The sequence below is a fragment of the Pinus tabuliformis genome, chromosome 7 (assembly GCF_031772625.1).
Source record: "Pinus tabuliformis cultivar Carrire ecotype Pingquan chromosome 7, CPIR1, whole genome shotgun sequence".
NCBI lineage: Eukaryota > Viridiplantae > Streptophyta > Pinopsida > Pinales > Pinaceae > Pinus > Pinus tabuliformis.
Window position 1 is genome coordinate 1,700,050,181 of NC_142293.1, and position 27,300 is coordinate 1,700,077,480.

Below are 27,300 nucleotides of genomic sequence, written 5' to 3' on the forward strand. Positions count from 1 at the left end.
TTTTCTATCTTGTCTCCTTTAAAAAAATGTATGTGAAGATTTCATCTTGTTTTGAATTTTCAAACATAAATATTTATATTTTGAACACATGCTTCAATTATTATCATAGACATATTTATTTTTTATTGTATATATTAGTGTCTTGTTATCTGATAAGAAGAGACAAGTTGCATTGTCAATTGATTTTGGTATTAAGGTTATGTTTATCTCGATTCATCCACACAATGTCATGCTTTGGGAAAATTTCCTTTCACATGCTTCTACAGTAAGTCAAGGTAACGAATTTTTTCTTTTAACTAAGAGATTCTCTTCTTGCAGACTACTAGGGAAACTAGGGCATTAAAGGAAGAAAAGAACAAACTGGAGAAATGTATTGAAGAGGTGACATGGCAACTAGGTGAGGGTAATATTTCTTCTTTACTTTTGTTAGCTTTTTTGGTTAGATTTCTCAGTTTCTCACAAGATCAAAGTTGTTTGGGTCATGTTGAGAAGATTTTCCACGGCTTAGATGTATGCATTATGTGGTACTGTTTGGCCCGAGTTTTATTGCTTTCCCGGGATTCTATGTAAAAGACAATTTAATCCATATGAAGATTTATGAATTAAATAAAAGTGGTAAGTTATGATATTTTCTTATATTTCTATCTTAGCTTAAATTTCTACTAAAAGTTTCTTGCCTATGGTGATAGTTATTTGAAGACACTTTAAATTTACTCTCTAATGATTGTGTCTAGGGATTCCGATCACTGGTTAGGGTATTTCTGGTGGGATGATCAGTAGGTTGGATGATGAGTAGGTCAAGGTCAGCAAACATTTCAGTTTGGTTGCTGCAGGAGCATATTTGTATGAACATATCCTTTTATTTTTCCCATTTGGTAAGTCTAGTTTTTTGTGATATAGTAGGGCAAATTAGGGTTTTATTTCTAGCTAGGGTTATGTTATCAAACAACAGTAAACATAAATAATAGAATTATTTTATGAAAAGAATGAATATGAAAGCTAATAATAAATATAATCCTTTGAATGAAAATAACATTGCTCTAGGGCTTACTGCACGTGTGTTGAGAATATATTCAACCAACAATATACATTGCTCATCATATTAAATGGTTATTATATAAATGATTTTGGATTTAAAATATTATCAATAAAATAAAATTGTTTAATTGTTACCATCTATATTAATAATATATATTAAATAATATTTATAACTTTTTCATTTTAACATGTTATTGTGATTATTTATACAAATTATTTTTATATTTATTAGTAATTTCTAAATGTTTTATTGTTTATTAGTAATTATTAATATTTAGTAATAATTAATATCACCTATTTTATTATATTATTTTACTTATACTAATCTTTTATATATATAAAACTAACTCTGGTTAATATAATATTCTTTTTAAATTAAATAATTGAGTTATAAACAAATATTATGCGTTTTACTTATATTAACAAACATAATACTCTATATTTTTAAACATTCTATTCTTCCGAATTAATCGTGCAAACCAGAATTTTCGGGATTATAAAGCCTCCTCCATCTACGACTAAATCTATGGCAAAGGATTGTCAAATTCATAAAACTTTTTACTTTAATTTACACACTTCTCGATACACAAAGATGATTATCCTTCTCAAATCCTATTGGTACCTGAATTTTCTGTAATCTGAACATCTAAAACATCAGACGACTGAGAAAATTTCAGTTTTGGACAGTTACCCAGAAAACTAAAGTTCCACCTTCCATGTTCCACACCTGGCAGCTCCCGTATCTCAGGGCAATCATAAAGAGTTACGGATTTAAGATCTGTAAGCTGCCCCAACCCTTCTATTGTCTCGATCTTTGCACATCCTTTAACAGACAATTCCTCCAATGATATCAAGGCTTCAGCACCTGAGATCTCCTCTATGTTTTCACACCCACGAAACCAGAGAGATTTAAGTTTTGGCAGACCACAGAGCCTTCCAATTTTCCTCAATTCCTTACAATCAAATAACCGAAGATACTCAAGGTTAGGGCAAAAACCTTGAAGATTTGGGCAAATAGCTCCATGAAACGCGCATTTGTCCAATGTATTCAACTCTGTTTCTGCTTCTCCTTCAACCCTTCTAAATGGAAGCTCGCGCAGTGGACACTCATTTACCTCTAACAATCTGAGATTTTTCATCATTTTTTGAGGTAAGTATTCTATCCCACATCTGATTATGGTCAAGTATGTCAACTGAGTCAACGGTCCAAAGGAATCGGGCAAGCATTTCAACCCCGGGCATCTACTTATGCCCCAGGATCTCAACTGAGTCAACAGTCCAAACGAATCGGGCAAGCATTTCAACCCCGGGCATCTACTTATGCTCAAGGCTCCCAACTGAGTCAACAGTCCAAAGGAATCGGGCAAGCATTTCAACCCCGGGCATCTACTTATGCACAAGTATCTCAACTGAGTCAACAGTCCAAAGGAATCGGGCAAGCATTTCAACCCCGGGCAATCCTTTATCGTCAAAAATGTCAACTGAGTCAACTGTCCAAAGGAATCGGGCAAGCATTGCAACCCCGGGCAATCCTCTATACACAAACCTCCCAACTGAGTCAACAGTCCAAAGGAATCGGGCAAGACGGTCAAATTTGAGCAACCTCTCAGAAATAGGGATTGCAGTCCAGCAAGGTTCCCAAAAGAACTTGGAAGCATCTGCAAACTGGAAGCATTTGTCAAATCTATTTTCTGGAGGTTTGCTAGATTTACCAGTGAATCAGGAAGTGAGATAATTTCTGTACAGTTTCTTAACACTAAGTGTTCCAAGGAATGCACATCACATAGTTCTTCCGGCAAAGTTTTGAATGCTGCATGCCTTATGTCAATCTCTACCAAGTTCTTCACCTGCATTATGGACTTGGGAAAGCGACAAAGCGGAGCGCAGATACACAGCTTTCGCAACTGGCGAGGCACCTGCAGTGTTTGTGTTTCAACTATCAGAAAAACGTGCGCGATGATTTTCACTTGGAAAATAAAGTGGAACGCTGAAGGGAAAAAAAAACATACCTGAGATTCACGTTCCCACAATGTTCTTAATTTATTTCCTTCCACTTCCAAAACTTTTAAATTCTCCATGGGAATACAGGAAGGTAGGGAATAGTGTGTACACTTATACCAGCGGATCCACTGGAGCTGTGGTGCTCGGGCCCTCCTCAGTATCCGTTCCAAATAATCACCTTCAGCCGAGACAAGTTGCAAATTCAAAATGCCACAAGAACGGAAATTATCTAAAAGACGCCTCAGATAGTTCCCAAACAACTCAGGACCCCATCTTCTGTACCATGACATCTCACTCATCAGCAAGCGAGTATTGTCTTCATTGAAATTGAGGGGACCATCCATCATAATTCCGCGAACTTCGATGTTTCCCTGTTCATTCATTAAAATTATACAAAGGTTTTTCTTTCTTAAGTATTCATCTTTAAACAAAAGTTTGAATGATTGCAGCACTTACACATGAGGATAGCTCCAACAAATGATCGATGTTGTTGGGCGTCTGATGCCAAAAACGTCGAGGAGTCGCTTCCTCCGCAATATGTCTTCCCATATCTCGGATTTGATCATGCATTTTTACCTTATTTTCAACATCAAGTTCCAAGAGACACTTATTCTTTAGATTTAGAAGCTGCTCATCTGAACCACAGATTTTTATTACAGTATCTATGTCTTTTCCAGTGAAGAAGCAAGCAATATCTAAGAATATTTCTTGATCCTTTGAACTGAGCGAGTCATAACTGATTTTAAGTCGCTCATATATCTCGGTAGTAGGTAATATGTGGTTTAGTCGATTTAATTTGTCTTGCCAGTAAGATCTGTCTTCACCAAAAAGAAGCGCGCCAAAAACTTTCAAGGACAATGGCAAGCCATCGCAGGCTCTCAAAAAGCCATCTACCAGATCTGCGAATTCTGGTAGAGGATTTGGCTGATTGAAGGCATGATAGCAGAAGAGCTTTTTGGAGTGCAGTAAAGGCAGCCCCTTTAGCTCGTAGACTGATGTCTCTGCGATTTTTGCTATTTTGAAGATTTTCTTGTCACGAGAGGTGATCAAAATCAAGCTATTGGAGCTAAGAATATCTTTTATTGGGGAAAACGGTTGCAGCTGTCGAGCATGATCTACATCATCTAAAATTATAAGAAAGTTATAAGAGGAGGATAGATGCTTTAAAAGCTTCTCTATACCTTCATGAATGTTGTCTATTGGCAGGTCCAATCCAGTCAACTCCTTCAGTAGTTTCCTCTGCAAAGAATGTAGAGAACCATTGGCATCGTTTTCTCTGACGTCATATAAAAAACACGATCTACTGTAACGCCATCTCCTCTCGCTGAAGTACTGTTTGGCCAGTGTTGTCTTTCCAACACCGCCTTGACCCACAATCCCCACAACGTTGCCCTTCTGCTGCTCCAGAACTTTGGTTTCAAATTCCTTCAACTTTGCCACCAAGCCTGTTGGACGTTCGGCCACAAATTTCAATGGTGTTTTGTCAACATGTTTCAACACGCGCAGCACGACCGCTTCCAACAGTTCTCCCTCGTCCCTGAATATCAGAGAATAAAACAACTGGTAAAAGGCACTTATATAAAATGTCGCATGCCTAACAATGCATACCTAGATCGGAGAAGATCGGAAGAGGGAGGGAGGTGGTCAGTTTGAGATTCTTACCCATTGAACTGCTTTAACTCGAAACCACTTATGTTTGCAGCAGTGGAGAGAGCTTCTCTCCACTTCTGAATGGTCTCTGAGTCGTATCGATTTTTTTCTTCGTGCTTCCGCAGGGCTTCAGCATACGTTCCATCTTTCCCCGTCCTGCGGAGCTCCGAAGGCTCCATGTTGTAAAACACAGGAAGAATAGTGGCCCCCGTGCTTATCATGCCGATGAGCTCATCCAGACACCATTGAGAGTTCGCATAAGTGGGAGAAAAAACCGCTATGTGAATAGCGGCACTTTGAATTGCGGATTCTATCTGAGAGGGAAAGGTGCGCCCCTCTTCCAATTCTGGTTTGTCCAAAAACACTCGCAATCCAAACGATGTAAGACGTTTGTAGAGATGACTGGCGAATGTCGTCTTCACATCCGGACCTCTGTGATTGATGAATACCTCATAAGAGGTCGATGGAGAAGAGGAAGAAGCAGCACTGTCATTGTGTTGGGGAGCGGTTTGTGCCATTTGAATGAGAATTGCGATGAATGGATAGACAGGCTAATGAATGGTTAAAATGACAGACAGAAAATAAGCAGGCAGATAGATCAGATCGCGGAGCTCAATGAGATGATTGAAGCGCAGGCGGGTGGATTAAAATGGCGAGACGCCTTGTAAATTTTGTGGAAATTATGCTTCGTCTCAGATGAAGAATTTACCAAATCTCCGTCCACGATCATGAAATGACAAGGCCAATAATTAAATATTCCACCCCTGGAAATTTCGTACATCTAACGCTGCGCAGTGTAAAGGCCCTCGTATATTGACCGACATTGTCAAAGTCAATTTCCTGGAAATTATGTCCAGAGTTTTCCAGTGGTAGGAAATTTTGTGGAAATATGTCCAGAGGTTTCCAGTGCCAGGAAATTTCCTGGAAATTGTGTCCACAGGTCTGAATACAAGGATTAATCAACCTTCCAGTGCCAGGAAATTTCTTGGAAATTGTGTCCACAGGTCTGAGTACAAGGATTAATCAATCTTCCAGTGCCATGAAATTTCTTGGAAATTGTGTCCACAGGTCTGAATACGAGGATTAATCAACCTTCCAGTGCCAGGAAATTTCTTGGAAATTGTGTCCACAGGTCTGAATACGAGGATTAATCAACCTTCCAGTGCCAGGAAATTTCTTCGAAATTGTGTCCACAGGTCTGAATACAAGGATTATTTCCATCCCTTGGGGCCCTCGTGGTGAACTAAGAAAGTGGAGAAAGAGTTCAAACGCATATTGGACTATGTTTATTTGGAAAGGTTTTTAAAATAATTATATTATTATTTAGTTTTCATTGGTGCTGCTTATGAGTTGTCTTTCTCATATCCACTCTCGAATATGCACCTCAGCAAAAACAATAGATTCCAATTTCCACCACATGCGCACCGCAGAGTGGGGACATCATCGGTTGCACATGGCCAACAACCATCGACATGGCCTACAGTGACATACATGTGCTTGGATGGTCAATAAGCATAAGGCTAAATGTTATTTAATGTTTTGTAGTAAAAAAAAGTTTTCAATTTGATAAGACAAGAAAACTTTAGAATGCTTGGAACTTTCGCCATGATAGCAAAGTCATGACTTTATGTGTATTGGCCATCATGACTTTATGTGTATTGGCCAACCAATGTAAGAGTCGGTAATCCCATCAAACTATGTAATCAAAATTTTGGGTGGGTTTCAGGAGAGCATTTTCATGAAGGGTGTGAGAGATTTGTTTGTTCGGCAGAGGTCATGACTAACTGTTTGTTATGATAGATGGGTATAAGATGCGGCATGTATATGTTTATTTTATGTAAGAAAATAATATTTGGATGACAAGAAGTTAAAATATTTTTATATTAGGGTTTTTAAGGTGTATTGAATCGATTTTAAGGTGTATTGTATCCTTAATATAATAGGTTTTTGGGTAGATTTTAGATAGCATTTTGGTAGAGATTAGGTACCAAACAAAGGTCTATTTAAATATAAGTGTTCGCAGGTAATGTTGAGAGAAAGGCTTGTGAATGGTATTTCAGTTGAGGATTTAAGAAAACTCTTAAGGGTATTGTTGCAAAGAGAATTAGGTTGAGAAGGTGTTAGGAACAATGAATCGGAGGAATTGAGAAGGTAAATTGAAGAACTAGAGAATAAACAAATTGGAGATGTTGGAGCTATATTAGACATAGAAGTAAAGGATGAGATGGAGGACTAACAAAATGTTGATGAAAGTGACTTAATCAATCATTTGATCTTATTTATGAAGGATATACTTAATGCAAGGGTGAAAGCTTTTTGATACAATGACAATATGAAAACATAGACTTTCATATAGGAGAACTCAAGTGATACCATGAGTATGAGAATATCCAAGAGCCCAATAGAGTCTATTTTTCAGTAATGAAGTTGAAAGGGCATGTTGCACTCTAGTGGGATGTTGTGTAGAAAGATAGTTGATAAGTAATAGGAGAAGATAAAAACTTGGAAAAAAATGGTGAGTAATAAGAAGGAGAAGTTCTCTCCTAATTATTATCAACAAAGTTTATACAAACAAGAAAAATATTTGAAACAAAAGGAGACCTGTGTCTCAGAGTATATAAAAGAATTCCTCAAACTATCACTAAAATTACGACTTAAAAGAGTTGGAGTATCAAAGTGTAGAAAAGTATGTGAATGGAATGAAGTTCTATATTCCAGATGAGATAAGTACCCATTATTTCTAAAACATGGATTAAGCATATCAAATTGCTTTAAAGGTAGAGGAAAAATTGAATAGGAAGTCGCAGTGGAATTGCAGAGCAAATAATCTTAGAGGCAAAGGAAGAGTGAAGGTTGCAAGAGGACATTCTAGTAAAGCCAACGAACTTGAAGTGTATAGTAGTCAAATTTCCAAGAAAGAAAACCATGTTGGTAAATGTAAAGGGTTTGAAAGAGGCAAGGGTAAGTATGCCATTACTTGCTATAGATGTGGAGTAGAAGGGCACAAGGCATCTAAATTTCCAAAGATGCATATGCTAAGAAGAAGGAATGAGGTCGAGATTCATGTCATTTAGGTAGGTGAGGCCTAAGTTATGGGAGGAAATGTTGTAGTACTACAACATGAAGAGCGTGAAAACCTTATGTTTAGAAGGGTGTTGCTCAAGCCTAAAAAGAAGACTGAGAAAGAACTTGGATAGAGCAAGAGTTTTTAAAACTAAACGCAAGGTTTATAATAAATGCTACAATTTTATCATATAGGTCGGGAGTACAAAAAATGTGGTGTCCACAAAGGTCATTGATAAGCTAAAATCAAATTGCATCCCTCATCCAATTCCATATCAATTTTCATGGTTATAGAAGGGTCAACAAATTACTATGACATAACAATGTTGGTTGAGTTTTATATTAGAAATTTTAGTGACCAAGTATTAATTGATGTGGTGGAGATGGACACATGTCATGTATTATGAAGAAAATCATGGTTGCTTGATAGGAAGGTTCTTTATGATGTTATGGAAAATACATATGAATTCGACAAGTATTGTTGGGACAGGGTCCCCTCGGTGAGTGTTGGGGTTAAGATAACCCAAGTTTTGGTACAGTTTGTGTAAATAATGTAAAGTCTTTGTGATTTTTGGATGCGGAGCGCGTAGATGAATAGGAGTCAAAGGGGCATAGCCCCTTGTTTTATGTAAAGTTTGAGTAAGTTTTGAGATTTATCCATGGTTCGCAGACCATGACATTGTATGAGAAAGGTTATAAATAGGTGTGTCTTAGAGATTCTAAGGCAATAATAAGAGGAAGAAGTATGAAAAAGTGATAGCGAAAAGAAGTGGGCAAGATAGGAGAAGAAAGACTCTGCAGCTGAGTGTGCAGAGGCCTGGGTAGAGTCCGCAACTCAGTGTGTGGACCCCTACAGCTGTGTGCGTAGGGTAGTTTTGAGTCTATAACCTTGCATTGAAGATCAATAAAGATAGTTTCGGAAGAATTATTTCATATTTCTGTTTATTTCTGTTAATTCTATATGTTGTTGATGAGTCATGTGTTTTATGGAATATTGATGGAATGTTACGTGATTCTCTTTAATAAATGTTAATGATGTACGCAATGCATGTATAAGTACTTTCGCGAAGACTCTAATGAATTCTTTGATGCATTTATTTATGCTACCTATGGAGATCATACATAACATAGATGCCATCATCACCAAATTTTTGTGGGTTTCTCACATTAAAATGAGGAAATTTCACCTGGTTCATATGTCAATAATAGCTCGTACGATGGAGGAAGGAGGTTGGGGCATTTTGGATACAAAAAATTTTAATAGGGATTTTGTAATAACCCCAATTACATTTTCCTTCTTATTGTAAATTAAAAAAACTAAACATGGGTTGAGTCAAAGGGACACTATTTCCAGGGCTATGAAGGATATGTTGTTTGGGATAGATGGCAGGTAAGGCGCTAGGAACTATGTGGCATTCAGCTGATTGGAAAGCAAGAGATTACAAGGCTAACAAAAAAAAATGGAAACAAGGAACTAGGTGGATCAATTTGATTGGCTTACAAGATTTGGGCTAGATTAGACACTAACTACCAGGAGGTTGAGTTTGAAGAATGGATAGTTTACTAAGTGGAGAGGTCGATTTATGGGAGGAGGAGGGATGTTATTCTAGAGGTTAAGTTGGCATCACTTGGGGATTCAAGTGAATATTGATTCTTGTACCCACTTGGAGGTAGCGCAGAGGAACCCTAGTTGTTAGGCATCATTTTTGGGATTTCTAGTCCAACTGGAAGCATCATTTTACCGTGGGAGAGGTCCTGATCTCCAGCCCTCGAATATGGCTCGGGGTGACCATTGCATAAGGAAACTGGTTGCAGTTGTCTATGGTTGGGAGGAGAACCATCATCCCTAATTCAATGGTTATTTTCATTGAGATAAGTGTTCCTCTCATGTTAGCTTACTCAATTATTCATACCTATTTAAAATAGGGTTGTTGATCAATGTTAATGGAAGGTCCCAAACATGTTGTGTATATTTATGCATTGAACTATATGTATAGAAAATGCAAACTATATTCCATTTTTATATTCTAATAAGTAATGAGTCGCATATATATGTACTATCTAGACTCGAAGGTTTTTTGCACATTTTAGCCATGATGGGTTATTTGTCAAATATAGAAAAACGAGTTAAATTATTTGTGGAAGAATGACTTGTGTTGATGTGAGTATTTTAAATATCATGTGTTGAAGTAAGAATGGTGCATGGATCTATCCATATTAATATGGAGTTAAAGATTAAAAAAATGAATCTCAACTCCTTAGGGCTCTGTAAGGTGGGCTACTCACAACCTGCGATGGCATACATGCCATGAATCATGGAAAATACTAGAGGCCATACTCATTTATTGGTTTTCTTGTCTTCATATTTTGATATATTCATTATCTATAGAGATTGAATTGGTTTAATTGATATATATATCCCTTAAGATGTAAGGAAGTCCAACAAATCGAATCATTCATTCTTAATAGTGAACCCTGAGGATACCCGTATCCTTTGATTCTTATTTCATTGTTGTCTAGCACCAAATCCCGATAGAGAACTATAAGTAAAGCTAGTAAACTGAATAATTCTTATTTAAAAGTAGAGGCTTACACCGTATCATTAATATTTGTGCCATAAGCATTGGCGATGAACGCTATATTCACCTACATCCAAGTATTTCCAAAGTGCATTGGCCAAATGCTTAAAAACAATACATCAATAACAATGTGTGGTTTGTGAATGTGAAATTTTCAGCTTCCTATTTGTGTTGGACTATCACTAGTAGCTAGCTTGAGAAATATATAGTTTAAGGATAGGAGAGGAATATCTAATCTTTCTCCAAGAAGTCAATGTATCACAACAACTATTTCTAACCTCAATTTAGCAATTAATCATGTATTATTCTATAGTTTCTACTAGGTTCTTTGTATTAGGCACAAGTTCCCTCACTTGGAGAATTCCATTCTATAGTGCATCACATTATAGGGGAGAATAGTGTATTATCACACCATATGTGCCCATTAAGATACAACGTTATGAAATGAATCATCACCATCACAAAAATTCGCATAATATATCAGTGTCAGTTACGGACTACAGTCATTGCCACTACATAGCTGGTAGTAGGTTATAATGTACATGATGACTCTACTCACTACATCATAACTCCACGTGCACACAATGTCTATCCTTAGTGTCTCCAAGCTCCTTCCCCCAATTTACTTGTGTTTCCTGGCCCTTTGCATGCATTTTTCTTTGTAAGTGTGTGATGCTCTAATTTAGAAGTTAGAATACTTTTGTAGGACATCCTTAGGATTTTCTTACTTTGATGAGCATTCTAATTCATTGTAAACTTTCCATCATTGACAGAATGATGCATAATTTTCTTTAGAGAAGCATTGACCTAAGCTTTGAAACCAATGTTAAGGACTCATTCCTATATCAAGAGAATCCAAGACAATGAAAACCCACTATATAGAAATTGTTTTTTTTGCAATCTTAGTCTACCATTAGGGGATGTAACCTTTATGTATTTCATTTGTTCCCAAACTGAGTCTCTCACTGTTAGGGAATGAATATTGACTCATTACAAATCAACTTAGAGAGTTCTAATTTATATGGTTAGGGCGACTTATAGCCATCTCTACTTCAAAAGTTGCAATAGCTTGCTGGTCACACTACATTGAAAGCCCACAAACACGTGATGCCTATCTTTAGAATTTCCAAGTCTCCCTTAAAGATAAGAAAACATGAAATTTTTTAGGGTACTTTCTTCTCCCTAGTTGTAATTTTACTATTACTCATGCAACCCTTATGCCTCCCCAGAAGCATATATACACAAATTTAAGAGTTTTCATAAAAGGCATGTATTTACAAGATTCAAATTCTTACCTAATGGAAAGATTGATGTGCTCAGAATGAGCCATTTACTTCTTACAACATAAAGGCTTCTAGCCAATTTCCCCATTTGACATTGTAGTACTTAATTTCCACCAATGGGCCATTGATGGTTTATAAAACATATCAACTTTTAGAAAATTGTGATTTCTTAAGCTTTGAACTAGTAATATAACCAGTTCAACCTAGATGCAAGGGAATGATGGATGTCTACTACATACAATACATTAATATTGTTTTGAGAAGACAATGGTTTGTTCCTTGTTGCCTAGGATGGTTATAGACAATGAAAATCAAAAGAACTCTTTTTCTCATCCTCTAGTTGAAAAAAATTCAATGCCCTACTTTGGAACATCCAAATCCTTATGGTATTACATGGTTCAAAGAAGCAAGACACTCTACCTTTGTGTGACTCAAATGTTTTGTTACTTTTGTTGTTGATTCATTAATGGATTGTGTGGATTGTGACTCCACACTGACTGATTATTGTGACTTACTCCTTGGTAATCTTACAAGTATTCTAAGAACACATTTTATTATGGTTTTCAAAAGATTAATAAGATATATAAATATATATGACAACATATGGAAATTGACTTCTTTGGTTAGTTCAAATTCATCTACTAAATTGGAACTTTCAGGAAGAATCATTGTTAATTAGGTTAATTTGTATAATTCTATGGTTCTTTGTGGTTTGAAAAGTGAAAGAAGACAATGTCATCAATATTTTTATTGCTACGAAATCCCTTCTAGATCCACGTGTAGATTTTTTTGAAGAATCTAAGGGGATTCTACCCATGCGGGCATTTCATCATTCTATTTTGTTCCATGATCTACCCAATCAACTTCCTTATAATGCTATTGTTATTGGTAGTGAAAAAACTGAAAAGAAGATTAAGAAGTTACTTGAAGAAGGTAATATTTTCCCCAACTCTTCCCCTCATGGTTCTCCTGTGTTTATTATACCCGAGAACAAATAGGGTGAATGGTGGTTTTTTATAGACTACAGGGCACTGAATATAGTAATTGTGTTAACTATTTTTCTCTTTGCATGATAAAAAATCTACTAGATCAAAGTTGGGGGAATTGTTTCATTATAAAGATTGACTTGGCATTGGGCTATCTTTGGAGTCATGTTGGACCTCAAGACACTTGGAAGACTACTTTCAAACCTAAGTTAGGATTTTTAAGTGGTTGGTGATTTCTTTTGGCTTACCAAAACTTATTCTACTTTCCAGAGCATTATCATTGATGTTTTAGGACTCATTTGAGTACTTTGTGGAAATCTATCTAGTTGGCATTTTTATTTAAAACAAAACTTGGGAAGACCATATGCGACATGTACTGGTAATGTTGGATTTTTCTTTGTTAAAATATGTTGTAAGCTAAGATTAAGGAATTATTGTTTGACTAAACCTTGTATATAGGCTTCATCATAAACGAGAATGGAGTTCATGCAAATCTGGGTAAAATTAAGGTGATCATTGATTGGCCATGTCCTAATACATTTGAATAGTTGAAGAACTTCTTGGGTAGTAAAATTTTCTACAGGAAGTTAATGTACCATTTCTCTCATATACCCTGCCCTCTACATCAACTTACTAAGAAGAATAAATTTGCATGGGAACCATGATATGAAACTATATTTTAGAAGTCAGATGCTCTATAGTGCCAATTATGGTTGTTCTCTACTTGTAATTTTTTTTCTATGTAGAGACAAAAACTTCACATTATACAATAGGTGCATATCGTATGCAGGGAAGGCATCTTATAGCTTATTGTTCATAGAATTGTGTCACTATATAGACTAAATCACAACACTATTGACAAAGAGTTTTATGCATTTATCAATATTTGACAGAGAGATTTGTGTGGATGGTTTTCCATTTGTGTTTGTAGGAAAGTTTGGGATGTTGACCAAACTGTCAACCCTGTGTACACCTAGGACTTAGTTAATTAAATATGGAAAATACATCTTATTAAGTAATGTGATTTCCTCTTTATCGTAGTATTGACAAAGTATCATCGCATTTTTGTAGCATCTCCATATTTGTATAATTAGCCACTCATAGTAGATGTCAAATGGTGTGCCTTGTTTGAATGTTAGACGGCTATGACAAGAGTAGTTTAAGGTTAAATAGATGCATAGTTACCAAGGCAACTAGCTTACTTAAGGCTGAAAAACTTATGTGAAGCTGGTATAAACCCTAACCTAACCCTAAAACATAAAATAAGAATTGAATTTTGGTTTTAGGGAGAAATATAATTCCTACTATATGTTTTGGGCATATGATTTCAACCAAAGACCTGCTTGCGAGGATGTAAGCAACTCTAGGTTTGTTTATAGACAATGATATTCAAAAGAACCTTTTCTCTCATCCTCTAGTTGAAAAAAATTCAATTCCCTACTTTGGAACATCCATATCCTTATGGTATTGTATGGTTCAAAGAATAAAGACACTCTACCTTTGCGTGACTCAAATGTTAGTTACTTTTGTTATCGACTCACCAATGGATTGTGTGGATTGTGACCCCACACCAACTGATTATTATGACCTACTCCTTGGTAATCTTACTTGTATTCTAAGAACACATTTTATTATGGTTTAGAAAAGATCAATATGATATATAAAAAAGGATGACACCATATTGAAATTCACTTCTTTGGTTAGTTCAGATTTGTCTACTAAACTGGAACTTTCAGGAAGAACCATTATTAATCAGGTTAATTTGTATAAGTATATGGTGCTTTGTGATTTGAAAAGTGAAAGTAGACAATGTCATCAATATTCCTAAACTACAAAATCCCTCCTAGATCCACATGTAGATGTTTTTAAAGAATATAAGTGGATTTCACGTGTTGACCAATCAAGTGTCAAATACCCCATGAGCAGAGTACATTTCAGAGTTTTCCATCATTTTCAGATCAGTCAGAATTTTCAGACTTCATTATTTTTATGCAGCGTTTGGTCATCATGTTGTAAGCCAAATTTTGCATCCCTCTGAGGATGATGTAAAAAATTATCTTAGTATGATGAATATAAAGCCATGTAACACATCTAGGTAGCTTAAGATTTTTTGCTAGAGTGTTTTCTCTCTCAGGAGTTTCTTTCCTTAGCTAATTATTTGTGTTTCTTAACACTAAATAATTGGTTAAGTTTTTCTCCCACACATCCCCCGAAGCTAGAGTGAGGCTTGATGGTAAACTCTTAGGTGAGTCCTAATGTATAGATTCAATGTAAAATGTCATACTAGATCTATAAAGTTTCACAGAATTTGGTTATGTCTAGAGGTTAAATTTTAATTGTTAAAATTCCTCTTATGAATGGATTTTTTTATGTAATGTTTGATGTAAAGATGCAAAAAAGTGATATCTATAGAAGTTATAGGGGGTATGGGTACTTAAAATTATGCCTCAACACCCCAAATTCTATCTAGACACATTTTGAGTGTGGAAAAATATGTTTAAACCCCTCTAGAGTCATACTTTTTATTTTCCAACAAAAAATGGAAAAATAATTAGCCGGAAATTGTTGAGAAAAATAAAATTGTCTGCAAGTGAAAAAAAAATAAAAATGGAAGAGGAATTTCTCGAGAAAGGAATCAAGTAAAAATCTATGGAATCTCCACAAATCCAGCAAGGAAAAGTCCCACAAGAAATTTGTTGAATTAATTTCCAAGAAAAATCATTTTTTTAATGAGATGGTCCAAATTGGTTAAGTTGAATGAGAAATTTTCGAGGAGAAAATTTAAAAAATATATTTTTTGGATTGAGATCAAATTTTTGGTCAATCAAACACCATCTTCAAGGGAAATTGAACTCCATTCTCAAGATCAGCGCGGGCAATCAAGGGATGAGATTAATTAGGCATGGATCAAGCCTTCAACTAGTCGTTTTCTTCTGGGATCAAGTAAGATTTGTACAATTCGTTGGGCCTATTCGTTTTCACTTGGAGAGGTATCTAATCTCTCATTTTTTCTATAAATTGAGCTCAAAACTCCCCATTATAACACAATCATAAATCGAGCTCTTGGCTACTGAAGCTTTGCTACAATATTGTATCGGAAATTAGTTTCTGTGGGTCAGTTCATGTTGGTGTTCCTCTTGTATCTTCTATGGTAAATTCTTTATGATTTCTTTTCTTAATTCTCTACTGGTTTTAAATTTAAATTATTGCTATTTCACTAGCGAGTTTGTGGATTTAATATTTGGACAGGTATCTTGCATTAGTCTTTGAGTTTAGAGAATCATTTTTTAAATTAATCGATCTAGTAGATATCTCTAGATATTTTGTTTCATTGTGTTATCTAATTATTTATTATCTAACAATTTTAGCTCAAGTGTGTAGAGAACATTCTGTTATTCAGATCTTAGGCGTTAGGGGGTGTCTTTAGTTGGACTAGCTAACTTCCAAGATATAGAAGTGAAGAGCCTACTTCATTTTCTATCAAAGACTTATCTAACAAACTTTGGAAGGGTTTCTTGGCCATTTCTTGTGAAAAAATTAGTTATCTCATCTATTTCTCTCTACTAGTGTGTTATAACTTATTACTAAACAAATATCGCTATTTAAAGCTTGTATTTTAATACCCAAGAGCAGAGTTGTACTCACACTCTTTGGGTAAATTAATTTGTGAATTTTTACTAACCCTTATTGTGTATAAAGTTCATTTTTTTGTACATACTTAATTCTTATGTTGTAGATCTAAGCTTCTCTCTAGTGATCTATGCAGATCTTTAAGGAGATTTGTGGATTTAAAGATTTCAAAGTGATTTTGAAGGGGTCCTTTTGGAGGTTAATGGATAAATTGAATTACCTTTTTGAAAGCCCTCCAAACCTCTGTTCGTTGAACACAACCCTCATAAAGTTTTCTTGTAGATTTTCCTCTTGAAGAATTAGATGACTAGGGTTTCTAGCTGAGAAAATTAATTTTTGGGAGTCATCTTCCTTTTCCTAGCAAATCAATTTTTTTTTGGGAAATCACTTCAATTTGAGAGGTTGTTTTCCCTTCTTGAATTAAGATTGAATCAATTTTGAACTATTTGCAAGCAATTTGAGATTTAAAATTTTGAGGGGTTTACATCTTAAATGATGCAAGAGCATCTAACCTCGCTTAATCAAAATTTAAATTCAAAACTGTGAAAGGGGAAACATGGACAATCATTGTAAATCGGGGCAAATTCTGTTTAAATAGAGCTAAATTGATGGAATTGATAAGTCTCTGGAAGGCTTGATTAAATGTAATTATTTACCATGCATGCGTATAGAGAGATTTAGGGGTTTGATTGAGTGATTGTGGGAGAAACTCATGGATCTTAAATGATTCCTCCCTTTGTAATTTCCTATATAAGAGAGTTTGTGTTGTGTGAAAGAGATATAGAGTATGCAATGTAGCCGCAGGGAAATTTGTGACTCGAGCCATGAGGCCTTAGCTTATAATCGAGTTTTGTTTATAATTGAAATATGTGTGTTATTATACATCTAGGCGAAGTCTGGATTTTGTGTGTTTGTGTATTGTTTACTTATATATTCTTTACTGTAAATTGGTAAATTGTGTGTGCGAGGGTAAGGGACGAAGTTCCTATGAACTTTGCCTTAAACAAGTATGGCAGAGATAAATTTGTGTTGTAATTCCATTGACAAGCGAACGAGAGATCCGTTAGATTTGAGAACTGATCAACAGAGGAGAGTTTCAATTGCAACTAGAGTTGATTGAATAGTGCAGCGGAAACCATCAGATCAGCTAGATCGACGGATAATATCGACGGAAGAGGAATGGCGAATATTAGAACCACGTGTTAGCAGAATAGAAGAGTGGTCTTCGTAGGCGGTAAGCAATATCTTGCGCGTCCTAAAAGCTGTAAATGGTATTCTACAATTTCACGTGATTAACCTTAGCGGGCGACATGTAGCACGAGAAAACTACTTTTCTCGCGCGCTCTCGATCTGATATCGGTCGTACAAGAATTCATGTGAGATTGCGCGATAGCCGTTGGATCACGCGGGATTGATTGATGATGGAGATCGCCCAAGCTAGTTGGCGAGCGGGTGACGCGACAACCATTGGATTAGACGAGACAGATCGACGGTGGAGGTTTGGGGCGCACAAAAGTCAAACGTTGAAATAACTATGTCAGCTATGGGACACACGGTTGACGATGATTGGTCAAGTTTGTTGTGAATTCCGCTGATTGTAATGCTTCCGATGTATACGTGGGCCCATAACCCATAGGTCCAAGCGCGAATTTTGTAAATATGCAGCTTTGCTGCATCAAAGTGGTATCAGAGCAGAAGAATATTCTGCGTGCAAAAGAAGGAGGTACAGTTATGTTGTAGATTGGAAAGTTTGTGGTCTTTATATTTTCGTACAGGTAGCGGCAAAATAAGGTGAGAAGATTGCAGCAACCTAGAGCTAGGAGTGCTCAATTGGTTCTAGAAGAGAGAACCAGAGAGATGTCGAAAGACTAAGCTTAGAGGAGGGAATCTTGGTGAGGTATCAGCTAGCAGGGAGGACTTGTTACTGCAGAGGTTTTGTTGCAGCTCACGGAAAGATCATAAAGGAAATTCCATAGAGGATGTGGGTAGAATTGCTAAGGGATGAAGAAGGCATATGACCAGGAGGTCATAAAATTTTTGTACCTCGGGAGTCTGATGCAGGAGCATCTGACCATGCTTAATCAAAATTTAAATTCAAAACTGTGAAAGGGGAAATATGGAAAATCATTGTAAATTGGGGAAAAATCTGTTTAAACAGAGCTAAATTGATGGAATTGATAAGTCTCTAGAAGGCTTGATTAAATGTAATTATTTGCCATGCATGCTTATAGAGAGATTTAGGGGTTTGATTGAGCGATTGTGGGAGAAACTCATGGATCTTAAACGATTCCTCCCTTTGTAATTTCCTATATAAGAGAGTCTGTGTTGTGTGAAATAGATATAGAGTATGCAATGTAGCCGCAGGGCAATTTGTGACTTGGGATGTGAGGCCTTAGCCTGTAATCAAGTTCTGTTTATAATTGAAATATGCATGTTATTATACATCTAGGCGAAGTCTAGATTTTGTGTGTTTGTGTATTGTTTACCTATATATTCTTTACTGTAAATTGGTAAATTGCATGTGCGAGTGTAAGGGACGAAGTTCCTATGAACTTCGCCTTAAACAAGTATGGTAGAGATAAAATTGTGTTGTAATTCCACCGACAAGCGAACGAGAGATCCGTTGGATTTGAGAACTGTTACAAATCCATTTGGGCACATCAATCCCATCATACAGATCAGTGTTTTAGGGCTCATCAAACCCTAATTTCAGTTGCTTCATGCCCTAAACAAGTCACCCCTTTGAATGCCTCCTTCCTAGACAGTTTCATGACTTGAAGACATCCAGAGATAGCCTCTAGAGGGAACAGCATAGGTAAGCCCTTGTAAGGGTGCATTGCAGAGCAGTTGAGTCCATGCCAGGGTGCTCTGCAGAGCACTTAGGCTTCCTTCCACCTGTGCTAGGCGATATTGAGCGAAATTCACATAGGGTTTGGAGAATATTCTTATCTTTTGGAGTCATCTAGAAGGTTCCCTCACTTATCAACTCCTCTAAGCTCGAAAATGGATGAGGAATGAGTTAAGGTGCATCCTATCCTCTCATCCCTTCCTCCATGGAACTAATTCTAAGTATGGAAGGCCATTCAATGCCACCATTTATGACAAAACCTCCTTCATCTTCCTATAAATTGACCACTCATCTAAGTGATCATGAGCTAGATTATGTTGAATTGTAAGGAGATTATGCTGTTATGGGATTAAGCTTTGGAGCAGGTATTGTAATGCTACAAGTTTGTCATACTTTTGATGTGATGTGGATGGGATCCAAGCTGGAGGAGTGGCTTTGAATCAAACACCAATGGTTGTAATTCCTTCTTCTATTCAATAAAGTGTTTGAACCTTTCTCCCATATGTTTGTATTGTTTCATAATGCTTATATGTGTGAATTGTATCTGATTCCTTTCACTTATATTCAATAGATCGTGTGCATTGATTGATTCTTTGTTTTTTGTTGTGTTTACAGGTACTTCTCAAGCATATTAAGTACGGGAAGAAGCGACATGATCGATACAAGGGAGACAAGAGGAAATCGGAACTACAAGTAGGTCTTTTAATCCTCTCATCTTATCTATTGCTTATAGGAAAAGACTAAAACACTTTAAATTGTTGTTCTAGATACAACTACTTATCTAAGGAATTAGTGTTTATCTGTAGATACTAAATTCTCCAAAACAAATTGGCGACTTCGTTGGGGACAGATCCTCTTTCCTAGTAGCTTATCCACCTCCTAGGACATCCTTGCAGACCTTACTTGTGTTCATAGATTGTAATTCAGCTCTTTGCATTGAAAATTTGGTCAAAACTATGTCAAATTGCCTCTTGAAATGGCTCATTATCACCAACGCAGGCTTGTGAGGGACACAATGCACTGCGGAGCACCCCTGGCTTAGGGACAGTGCTCTGAAGCACATTGTCTCCCATTCAGGGCTGCGCTGATCCTCCTAGGGTCAGTTTCCCACCTTTGGAAAGTGTTTTTGCCAAATTTTCTCTGTTTGTTTGTTTGTTGATTGATCAATGAATGTTATGTCTCAGAGAACAAGTTTCCATCTCCTGATCTAGCCCAACTTTGATTTGATTGATTAACGTTTCTTTAATGTTTTCTTTGTCATTATCGATCTATAGTCAAAGTTAAAATATAGTTGATTTATCTTCATTCGAAAGAAAGTGTCGTATAGTCTTCTCTTCCTTCGAATTAGAACTGTCGTAAAAGTCTTCATTCTTATGAAGATTGATCGATTGTATGTGCATATTTCCTTTTTTTCATATTCACATTAAGGAAATCGAAAGTGTAGGGAAATTGCATTAGATTGTGCTCTTTGCTCTTTGATCGAAAGAAATCTGATTGCGCTATCCCTGTGTAGCTAGGATTTTCATCGTTAAATTGAATGGAAAGAATTATTATCATAATAGTTGCATTCCTAGGAATTTCACAATACATCACATGGTGAACTTGAAAGGAAAATTCCTAAGCAAGATCAACTTAAAATTAACATTAATTTACCTAATGGAACATTGTCATTAACGAGAACATTTAGTGGTTCTAGGCTAGAGACGTGTTTCGGCTTCGTAAAACAAAGCAACTGTCGCTAACTTGTCTGCAATACATCCCGAGTGTGATACCTCATTCCACGTACATGAGTATATCGTAACTCTTCCACATATCTTTGGGTATATAGGGCGGTGTTACAGTATGTAAAGTATATGGGAATGCTCTCACTATGCGGTTTTGCATTAGACAACGCTTATACCGATTGGGCCTCCATGTACCTTCGGATATATATGGGAGGACAACTCTAGGTTGATATCCATCCTTAGGTAACCGAGTCGGCCACCTTGTACACTGTGATACACCAAACACAGCATTTGGGGAGATTGCCTGCCCGTACTTCTTGGTTCACCAAGAGGTATTCTGCAGTTCACAGTTGCTTGGTAAACCTTTTGCCTAGATTATCCATATTTTGTTTGTTATGTTACTTTGATTAAAATAAAATTAATTGACCATGGATAACATCCTCCACGCTCACTCCTTAGTTGATCTTAGGTTGAAACATATGGCGAAAAATCTGGAGTTAACCGATTAAGGAATTCCTTTTGATGGGAATCCTAGTTGTTTTCCTCCTTTTGGAAATATTGGTGCTCCATAAATGGCTACATTGTCCCTTCCGGGATTTACCATTGACTTGCTAGTATGGTTGTTTTCAACCTCCTTGGTTCAAAATGTCATGATTCTCCGCAATCGAGTAGCCCTCTAACTGGAAAAAATCAACCTTCAGTTGATCCTAAAGTTGACCCTTTGCCTTCTTCCTCGGTTGTTTCTTCCTTCCTTATTCCTCTTTGCCTGGTGAAAGTATTGGTACTAGTAACTAGGTGGCTAAGAAGAAGAAGAAAAGGAAGAAGAAGAAGAAGCAAATTTAGTAGAGGGGCAACCAAGCAACCATTTCTTTGAATGCAACATTTGATGAGAAATCATCCCTCAAGCCTCAAAAAGTTTGATATCCATGCAAACTTTGTACGGGATACCATCTTATTCGAAATTGTCCTGATATTCCTCAGATATTAGAAGAATGGTCTTCTTGTTCACATCATCCTGTGTCATCAACTTCTGGAGATCATGATGGTGACACACCATCAACTAGTGGTAGTAAAGTTCATGGAAAGAAGGGTAAAGTTAAGTTTCCCTGTAGGTTATGTAAAGGGAATCACCCCATTCACCTTTGTCCCTATTTGGATGAAGCCAAAAAAGTGTTGGATAACCGTGAGTCGGTCCTGCTTCATCGCAGCAACTTCCATCTGGTTACGGGAGACTCTCCCTTAATCCTTCACTAGTTGATGAATTGACTAACTCAAATCAACCGTCAATCAAACCCACTCTCTCTGAAATTGAATCCTATGAGTCCATACTCGACCCAAATCAATAGGTTGAGGAAACAGTTGACCCGATTTCACCTTCAGTTAATTGTACATTTGCTGAAGAGAGTGAATATGATACCACTTAGGTTCTTTTCGTTTCTTCAGATTCCAATGAGCTTGGAGGAAACTCTCCTGATCCATCAAGACAAGAGGAAAATCCTCCCGTTCTCGTAACTCAAGGGGGTGATTCTCCCGTTCTTTCGGTACCCCCTCCAAGTAGTCTAGTCACTTCCTTTGATTGGAATCGACTAGCAGGATTTCTTCTTCCTTCTTATGTGCCTTTCCAGATCATAGTACAGGTTTGTAATATGATTGTATCTGGCACTATTATAGATGAAGGTGCATCTATGAGTATCCTTTCCTCAACTGCTTGGTAAGCACTCGGTTCACCGCCACTTGTGCCTGTTACCCAGAATCTGTTGGCTTTTAACAGAGGAACCAGTCAACCATTAGGGATCCTTCCTCAACTACCTATTAATTTGGGAGGATAAATTGTTTATCTGAACGTGATAGTAGTCCCAAGCCCTTTATATTACAATTTACTTCTTGGGCGCAACTATGTTTATGACATGGGAGCTATTGTTTCAACACTCTTTCGAGTGATTTGTTTCCTGCATGAAGGAAGAATTGCCACCATTGACCAGCTTTCATTTCTTGGTCCAAATATGGCTTCCAGTCAACCATCTTCCCTAAATGGTCCTTTTGTACCAATGGTATCATCCCCGCCACGGGTTAATTATGTGGCAACCCATTCCATGCCTACATCAATGGACGATCAATTCCATGATGTTGTACATTATGTACTGGGGGCATTGGAACCATATCTCTCTTTCCAAAGCATTATTCTCCCATCAGATGAGAACCTCTTGGAAGTCATGACCTCCTATCATGGATCGTGAAAAACAAAGGTCATATGAGGATAGTTCTTTTACTGTGTCAACCTCATTAAAAAAAATGAAACAGGTCATATGAGGATAGTTCTTTTACTGAGTCAACCTCATTAAAAAATGAAACAGGCCAATGAGGATAGTTCCTTGTCTTGTGTCAACCTCGTTAAAAAATGAAACCAAGGATCTGAAGATAGTTCTTTTACTGTGTCAACTTCATTAAAAAATGAAAGAGGTCCTTGAGGATAGTTCTTTTACTATGTCAACCTCATTAAAAAATGAAACAGGTCCATGAGGATAGTTCTTTTATTATGTCAACCTCATTAAAAAAGTGAAACAGCTCCCACGAGAATAGTTCTTTGTCTTGTGTCAAGCTCGTTAAAAAATGAAACAAGGAGTATAAGCATAGTTCCTTGTCTTGTGTCAAGCTCATTAAAAAAATGAAACAAGGTCCCCTAGAGTAAAGTTCCAAGTCGAGTCTTTGGTTAAATCTCGTAAAATCCTAGTCGAGTCTTTAACTTGATCTCGTAAAAGAACCTTCATTCCATCCACCTGATAGCCATGAGTAGTCTAAATAGGTGAATGTAATGAAGCTTGGGGGCATGCACTTAGTGGTAAAGTTAAGTTTCCCTGTAGGTTATGTGAAGGGAATTACCCCATTCACCTTTGTCCCTATATGGACGAAGCCAAAAAGGTGTAGGATAACCAGCTTGCTTCACCGCAATGACTTCCATCTGGTTACAGGAGACTCTCCCTTTCATCATGATGGGGGCATGTAAACCAATCTCAAGCATAGTTCTTCGTTTCAAGCTTGTGTCAAAATGAAACTAAATCCAAGCATAGTTTTTCATTTCAAGCTTGTCTAAAAATGAAATTGAATCCAAGCATAGTTTTTTGTTTCAAGATTGTGTAAACATGAAACTGGATCCAAGCATAGTTCCCTATGGTTCAAGCTTGTCTAAAAATGAACCCATTTCTATTTTAACCCTCGTGATTGCCATTCTATTAGCCTCTTTTTCAGATGAGCCTTGGTTTTTCTCCCTCCATCGTCACTATCTGCTTGGCCGATCATACGCTTTCACTTGGTTATTTTACCTTTTTTGAGGAACAGTTGCAATGAGTGGTCTTATTACCCAGCCTCTTCACATAAATCATCATGTTTTGAAGTTCCAACATCACTGGAACCAGTTGCTACCTTAGACACCACTCATTCCTCAAAGTTGAGTCCTATTTAAGCTCTTTTCAGACTCTCCAAACATGAAAAGATTGCCGAGCGCTTGTCCTTTCCAGCTCGTTAACGAATTGGAAATGACATCTCTCTTGCATTATTTTATGCTTTTTTGGGCTTGAGAGATTAATTTACGAAAAATAACTTGTGGAGTTTTCTTTTTGTCCCTTTTCAAACTCTCTAAACATGAAAAGGACCAAGTTATCTTTGTCGTTAAACTCGTTAAAATATCAAATAGTGACAAACTTTTCCATTTAGACAAGACCGAGTTTCACCTTCGCTAGACTCATTAAAACATTAAATAGAGATGAATTCGCTCTAAGGGTGAAATTATACAAGCATATGTTATCCTCTTCAAGCTTGATAAAAATAAAGAGGTATTAGTCAACAATGACTGGGGAAAATGGGAAAAAGGGGAAAACCACTTTATGGTAGCAGGTCACTCTTGAACATGACACTTTCACTCTGTCACCTTGACTATTTGGGTTGGGTTATTAGCTTGATGGTTATCACACCATTGGTCTATCATACCATCCATCACTTTGTTTTGGGTCAATGCTACCAATTCATTTTAGTGTCGCTGACATGTTCAAGAGAAGTCATTCAATCAAAATTCATCCTTTGCAATACCATAAACCTTCATTTTCATGACCGTCATTCCGGAACTTTGTATCGTCAATCAAATTCCATCTCCAAAATCACTACACTCATTTCGTGTCATTAATGTGGGCTACATCAAGGCCCTCTTGCGACGAGTCGCTTCTTGTCGACATCGGCACATTATCCAAGAAGTTGACTTAGAAACACACTTTTAGTACCTTGAGGCTTGCATACATCAATGGAAGGTTTCTCGCTTCTGGCGATAGGTTGACATCAATGACCTTCGATCGAAAGACTTTGTATGGTGTTCAATATCAAATCATCCATTCACACCATGCAGAATGTACTGCAGTACCTTGAGGATCATTATCATTATCGATGATTTCCCTTGCGTCTGTTAACTGCTTACATCATTGGCTGGTAATTAAGCAGTGTCTTCCCATGTTCGAATTCAGATCATATATTCACATGGTTAGACTCGTACTTAAGTGAATGATTGAACGAGATAGAAGACCCTAGATCTAGTTTCATCCATTCGGGTTGTGATTTCAGGAGTACTAAATCATATGTACAATGGCTTTACATTGATGGTCATTCCAATCATGAGTCTATATCTGTAGATGACAGTTTATGTACATGTAATAAAAGTTTATAAGCTGAGCATGGGTATGCCTTCCCTCAGCGGTTCATGCAAAAATCAAAATATCATGATATATGTATTGTAATTGATGCAGGTCACCTTCCACTTCAATACCTCCTCATCACATCGTAAAGCATTTCATTCGACATTGGCATTTTTCAAACTTCATGCTTTAGGGGGGCAGCTATTACAGATCCATTTGGGAACATCAATCCCATCATCCAGATCAATGTTTTAGGGCTCATCAAACCCTAATTTCAGTTGCTTCATGCCCTAAACAAGTCACCCCTTTGAATGCCTCCTTCCCAGATAGTTTCATGACTTGAAGACATCCATAGATAGCCTCTAGAGGGACCAGCGCATGTAAGCCCTTGTAAGGGTGCGCTGCAGAGCAGTTGAGTCCATGCTAGGGTGCTCTGCAGAGCACTTAGGCTTCCTTCCACCTGTGCTGGGCGAGATTGAGTGAAATTCACATAGGGTTTGGGGAATATTCTTATCTTTTGGAGTCATCTAGAAGGTTCCCTCACTTATCAACTCCTATGAGCTCAAAAATGGATGAGGAATGAGTTAAGGTGCATCCTATCGTCTCATCCCTTCCTCCATGGAACTAATTCTAAGTATGGAAGGCCATTCAATACCACCATTTATGACAAAACCTCCTTCATCTTCCTATAAATTGACCACTCATCTAAGTGATCCTTCAATTTACACACTTCTCAATAGACAAAGATTATCCTTCTCAAATCCTATTGGTACCTGAATTTTCTGTAATATGAACATCTAAAACATCAGATGACTGAGATAATTGTCTGTGCAAAGGGAATTTCAGTTTAGGATAGTTAAGTAGACTAAAGTTCCACCTTCTATGTTCTAGACCTGGCAGCTCCCGTATCTCACAAAAATAAAAAAGGATTATGGATTTAAGCTTTGCAAGCTGTCCCAACCCTTCTATTGTCTCGATCTTTCCACATTCTTTAACAGACAACGATTCCAATGATACTAAGGCTTGAGCACCTGAGATCTCCTCTATGTTTTCACACCCACTAAAGCGGAGAGTTTTAAGTTTTGGCAGACCACAGAGCCTTCCAATTTTCCTCAATTCCTTACAATTATATAACAAAAGATATTGAAGGTTAGGGCACACACCTTGAAGGTTTGGACAAATACCTCCATGAAACACGCATTTGTCCAATGTATTCAACTATGTTTCTGTTTCTCCTTCAACCCTTCTAAATGGAGCTTGCTCAGTGGACACCCGATTACCTCTAAAATTACGAGAATGTTCATCTTTTGAGGTAAGTATTCTATCCCACATCTGATTATGTTCAAGTATTTCAACCGAGTCAACAGTCCAAAGGAATCGGGCAAGCATTTCAACCCTGGGCAATCCTCTATCTTCAAATCTACCAACTGAGTTAACAATCCAAAGGAATCGGGTAAGCATTTCAACCCTGGGCAATTCTGTATGCTCAAATATTCCAACCGAGTCAACAGTCCAAAGCATTCAGGCAAGCATTTCAATTCCGGGCAATCTGAAAGCCGGAAAGTCTTCAAGCTCCTGAGTTAAACAAGCAAAGGTGGCAGCATTTCCAACAAGCGATCCCCTCCTAATTCCATATATTCCATCTTGGAGAGTTCTCCAATACCATTTGCTGGCAATCCTCTTAACATCATTCCAGACACATCCAATTGTACCAAGAACCGTTGATGTGCCACTTGGGGAGGCAATTCCCTCACATTGCTACAATCTTTAAGATCTAACTTTTTCAGGGTACTAATATTTCCAAATGCTTCGTTGGAGATGG

The 27,300-nt window shown here is 37.1% G+C and overlaps 1 protein-coding gene across 1 annotated transcript; it reads right to left on the bottom strand.

Moving 5' to 3' along the window:
- Positions 1-1,643: 1,643 nt before the first annotated feature.
- On the bottom strand, positions 1,644-5,698 carry LOC149255075 (disease resistance protein Roq1-like). The gene is made up of 4 exons (XM_089454944.1): positions 4,702-5,698; positions 3,496-4,576; positions 3,048-3,410; positions 1,644-2,954 (listed from the first exon to the last, which is right to left on the bottom strand). The coding sequence occupies exons 1-4, from the start codon at positions 5,205-5,207 to the stop codon at positions 1,644-1,646; spliced, it is 3,261 nt and encodes a 1,086-aa protein (XP_089311070.1). The 5' UTR covers positions 5,208-5,698.
- Between the last annotated feature and the right edge of the window lie 21,602 nt (positions 5,699-27,300).